This window comes from Opisthorchis viverrini (genome assembly GCF_000715545.1).
Source record: "Opisthorchis viverrini unplaced genomic scaffold opera_v5_432, whole genome shotgun sequence".
In the NCBI taxonomy this organism is placed as follows: Eukaryota; Metazoa; Platyhelminthes; class Trematoda; order Opisthorchiida; family Opisthorchiidae; genus Opisthorchis; species Opisthorchis viverrini.
The window spans coordinates 18224-23066 of record NW_008752095.1 but is presented as its reverse complement, the minus strand read 5'-3'; the positions used below and the strand labels follow the sequence as shown (position 1 = coordinate 23066).

Sequence of the window (4843 nt, the reverse complement as noted above, 5' to 3'; positions counted from 1 at the left end):
GTTTGACCATCGATGTCTTCGGAGCATTGCCCGAATCTGGTGGGAACACCGGATCAGCGATTCTGAAGTACGTCGAATGGTATTCGGGAGAAATAAACGTGCACTCCCCTTGATCGGGTCCGAGATGGCAAGAGGATCACCACCTAGTTTTACTTCGCCTGCTTAATATCTTCGCAAACGTGTCTTCGAACAGATTCAGGTTGCCTGGAGATCTTTCTAACCAAAAAGCGCCCTCCTTGCAAGTGTAATCAATGATAAATATGACGTTCAGGCAAACAGCCAAGCATACAATTGGAACAGAAATTAGTCGGATCGTGGAGTGGTATGTTCAGGCGCAATTATCTTCAGCCCATCAGGGATGTTTAGAGTTGACCATCGGAAAAGAAAGTGGTCTGGTTCATTCAGATAGACTATCATCGGACAGTTTTCCAACAAGCAGACTGACGGGGGAAGCTTCCGTTTAGATCGCATTACAGGATTTCCTCCCTTCACACACGAAAGGCTGATTGATAAGTGGCACAATACCCCATTCAAAGTCTATATCGTCGGAAGTATGAACCTGAACGGTGAGCGCAACTATGCGCATACGCAGACATCTTTAAGTTATTCACGACATCGGTCAATGGAAAATGTCTTGCTCGAACGATGCAGTACAAAGCCACACATTGGAAAGCCTGGGAGATGACAGATCATATCGGTATCCGTGGGAGCACGCTTCTTTTTCGTCCACTTTGCGGACAACCATCCGAACACATTTATGGCATAGGGGAAATGTTGTTTTGTCCTACACGGATGTCAGAGCCCGCTGAAGAACATTTGTTGAGACGCGAACGATGTAGACTGCACTGACAGTACATGGTGGACAACTGTACCGCACAAGAGAATGTTACTGTTTAGTAAGTTAGCCACAACCGGAGCGGAATGGTGCAGTTCTAAGAGAAACAATAGATCACTGTATCGCTGCATCACAGGATCAACATGGAACGCAATTCAGATTCATTCTAATATCCAGTGAGAATGACACTAACAGCAACCTGCGCGCCAATGTGACGCGTAGGCAGCAATCTCTGTTTGCCCAGTGGAAGAAACAATGGACCCTGATACCCATGCATTTTCGATACTCCTGAGCCGAGAATCGGAAACTGATGGTGACTGGCTTATCGTGGAAGGAAAAAGGTCAACAAAAACTCTGATTCACACGAAAGCAACACAAGACAGACAGACATAAAGGGAGTGCGTTTGAGATTTTCCCCCATAAATGAAACTATTTGTTGCTCCAATTATCATGGAAAAGTTGGGACCGGAACTGCAGACAGAATAAGCTCCGGGCCTCCTAGATTTTGAAAAAAAGAGACACTGAACAGTCACTGATTAGATGATAAACTTATCGAACGCATTACGCACCTCAACGCACTCAAATCCTTAAATTGTAATGATGTGAACCTGAAGCGGCTATTTCAAAAGTCCAACTAATTGAGGCATAACTCAAGACGTACCTGCACAACCCGATTAGGCTGCGAAAACGGAATCACAGATTCCGATTCGGTTGTCAACGCTCGTCCACCGCGGTTGGCTGAAGCCAGAGCTTCTTTCAATTTGACATAGGATTCAAGTTGTTTCATATCCACATCTGTGGGAAATCTTAGAGTCTGCAGTTTGAACTCCAATTCTCTCACATCTGTAGAGAGATTAACGGACCAATTGAAAGTAGGACACTAGGTTTGCACTTAGAAAAACGTTCACTTGCTGGATAGACCTATTCATCGGCTCGGTGGCCACTTGAAGCTCCGGACCTAAACGGACTGGAATATAGAAGTGGATTTTAAACTTGAAGACCTCAATTTGGAAACCCTATGAATGGGGTTAGTACGAAGCAAATAGGTGAACTCCTAGGCGATGGTAGCCGGAGCAACATCCTGGAAAAAGAGGATTCGGGGGAAAAAAGAAACAATAGATCACTGTATCGCTGCATCACAGGATCAACATGGAACGCAATTCAGATTCATTCTAATATCCAGTGAGAATGACACTAACAGCAACCTGCGCGCCAATGTGACGCGTAGGCAGCAATCTCTGTTTGCCCAGTGGAAGTAACAATGGACCCTGATACCCTGATACTCCTGAGCCGAGAATCGGAAACTGATGGTGACTGGCTTATCGTGGAAGGAAAAAGGTCAACAAAAACTCTGATTCACACGAAAGCAACACAAGACAGACAGACATAAAGGGAGTGCGTTTGAGATTTTCCCCCATAAATGAAACTATTTGTTGCTCCAATTATCATGGAAAAGTTGGGACCGGAACTGCAGACAGAATAAGCTCCGGGCCTCCTAGATTTTGAAAAAAAGAGACACTGAACAGTCACTGATTAGATGATAAACTTATCGAACGCATTACGCACCTCAACGCACTCAAATCCTTAAATTGTAATGATGTGAACCTGAAGCGGCTATTTCAAAAGTCCAACTAATTGAGGCATAACTCAAGACGTACCTGCACAACCCGATCAGGCTGCGAAAACGGAATCACAGATTCCGATTCGGTTGTCAACGCTCGTCCATCGCGGTTGGCTGAAGCCAGAGCATCTTTCAATTTGACATAGGATTCAAGTTGTTTCATATCCACATCTGTGGGAAATCTTAGAGTCTGCAGTTTGAACTCCAATTCTCTCACATCTGTAGAGAGATTAACGGACCAATTGAAAGTAGGACACTAGGTTTGCACTTAGAAAAACGTTCACTTGCTGGATAGACCTATTCATCGGCTCGGTGGCCACTTGAAGCTCCGGACCTAAACGGACTGGAATATAGAAGTGGATTTTAAACTTGAAGACCTCAATTTGGAAACCCTATGAATGGGGTTAGTACGAAGCAAATAGGTGAACTCCTAGGCGATGGTAGCCGGAGCAACATCCTGGAAAAAGAGGATTCGGGGGAAAAAACTTGAGTGATTTCACAGAGTAGAATTCCGGCTAGCCTTCATCAACACGGTTTTGAAGTTCAACTGCTCCTGCTCAATCCATGAAACAGCAAGTCACAAAACAAGGAACAAACAACACAAGCAGCTGGAAATTGGCAACCAGATGTGAAACATGTCACTCGTCAACAGAAAGTTGGTGCTTCGATGCAAGCTCAACAGTGCTGAGATGAGTTGAACCGATTGTGCCCACTCAATGATAAAACTGTCACCGATCCGAACCCCTCTAGGAGAAACAAAAAGTCGTGGGACCAGAAGACCAAGTTCACTACTTACATTGTTCTGTGGACCTGTTTTGGAAGTGATAGAAGCTCTTTTCTAGCATCAATTCGGGAGTGATGCCTTTCACATTCTGCAAACTGAGAATCATACTGTTGGTCAGGTAGAAGGCAGAGTCCAAACGATCCGGTTCACCTAGAAGAAGTAGTCTGGCCTCGGCTGCGGAGATTTCGTTGTTCAACATAAGAATTACTGTGCCCAGATCGTCCTTACCACGACGACCGGCACGTCCAGACATCTGAATGTATTCCGCCGACGTGACAAGGCGGTATTTGCGTATATCGAATTTCTGAGTGCCGCCAAATAGCACTGTCCGAGCAGGCATGTTCAAACCCATGGCAAATGTTTCAGTGGCATATAGGACCTGGTAGGCGAAACAGTATCGACAAAAACAGAGAAGTCATATCTTTGAAGTGAGGTTTACTGTAATGAAAAATGGTTCAGCTGCAGTACCGTTTGGCTGCCCAGCTGCCATGCCACCCGGAGGAATCGGGAGGGCTCAGATACTGTCAGGTCACTTAAGTATAGACAGGAGAAGAGGATACGCAGAGATCGGGTTCGAATCGCGGACCTTCCGATGAACAAATTCGCGCGCAAACCACTGAGCCACCTCGACCCGACGTTTATTCTACTGACTGCGAGCAAACAAGAAACATCAACTGACCGTACACAGCATACGTGACCCAATATCACGGAAAACGGTTGTATATACGTAATAGCTCAAACGGGACACACCGGAGCATGCAACCGCGGCAACTAGTTCAAGGCAATCGAGGACATATCCCGGCATGTCACAGATGAAAACAAACCAAGTCAAATACGCAACGGATTGAAACTTCATTCAGTGAGTTAAAACGATCGCAGAAGGGACTAATATAACAGAGCTGCATGATGTATTTCACCAGTCAGTCCTGCGAGCACATAGTACTACGCGCACTACATAAATATGGGCGCATTCGTCACGCAAAGGTAGATCAGTATGGTTCGTTGGGCTGCAAGCTTTTGATATGTTTCCACAAGGTCTGGAACACAACCGCTACATAATTATACCTATATTCCAATCGCCATCATCATCATCAACAGCATGACATCTGTGTTCAACGCCGATGCTTCACTGCCGTACAACCATGACTTATTTGAAAGCCTTATTGTAAAGAAAAGAGTAAAGGTGGACGGGGAAGGGAATTAGTGCTAGCTTAACACAATCATTCCGAGGTGCCTACGCCTCCAGATATTCACTCAGGCGATCTGGAGAGAAACTCACAAGAACGCCACTGACAACGGCTGGCAGCCAAATCTTGTAGAGTCTCCAACCAGGCACACTGAGGATCATGCGGTCCTCATCCTGGAAGGCGAGTAGCATCGACAGCACCCAAGCTTTTCGTGATCTTCTTCATACTTCTCTGCCAAGTCAAGGGTTGGTCACCTCTCTGTTTAGGTCACCCTGAATTGGATATGGAAAACAGCACTCTCTTCGGCAGACGATGGTTCGGCACATGCAACACATGTCCCAACCAACGCAGCTTCTGGTGCTGGACATATTCTTCAATCGAAGTACCCGTTACACAACCGAAAACACGCTTTCTAA

General features: G+C 45.7%; 1 protein-coding gene across 1 annotated transcript in view; it reads right to left on the bottom strand.

Moving 5' to 3' along the window:
- T265_15315 (hypothetical protein) overlaps positions 1-4843 on the bottom strand; it is a gene marked incomplete at both ends in the record, with an annotated part of 26213 nt that overhangs the window by 9656 nt on the left and 11714 nt on the right. Inside the window, 3 exons of the mRNA XM_009177538.1 lie at positions 1497-1715; positions 2494-2675; positions 3253-3619. Coding sequence (XP_009175802.1) covers positions 1497-1715; positions 2494-2675; positions 3253-3619 — 768 coding nt within the window. The remainder of the gene's footprint in view (positions 1-1496; positions 1716-2493; positions 2676-3252; positions 3620-4843) is intronic.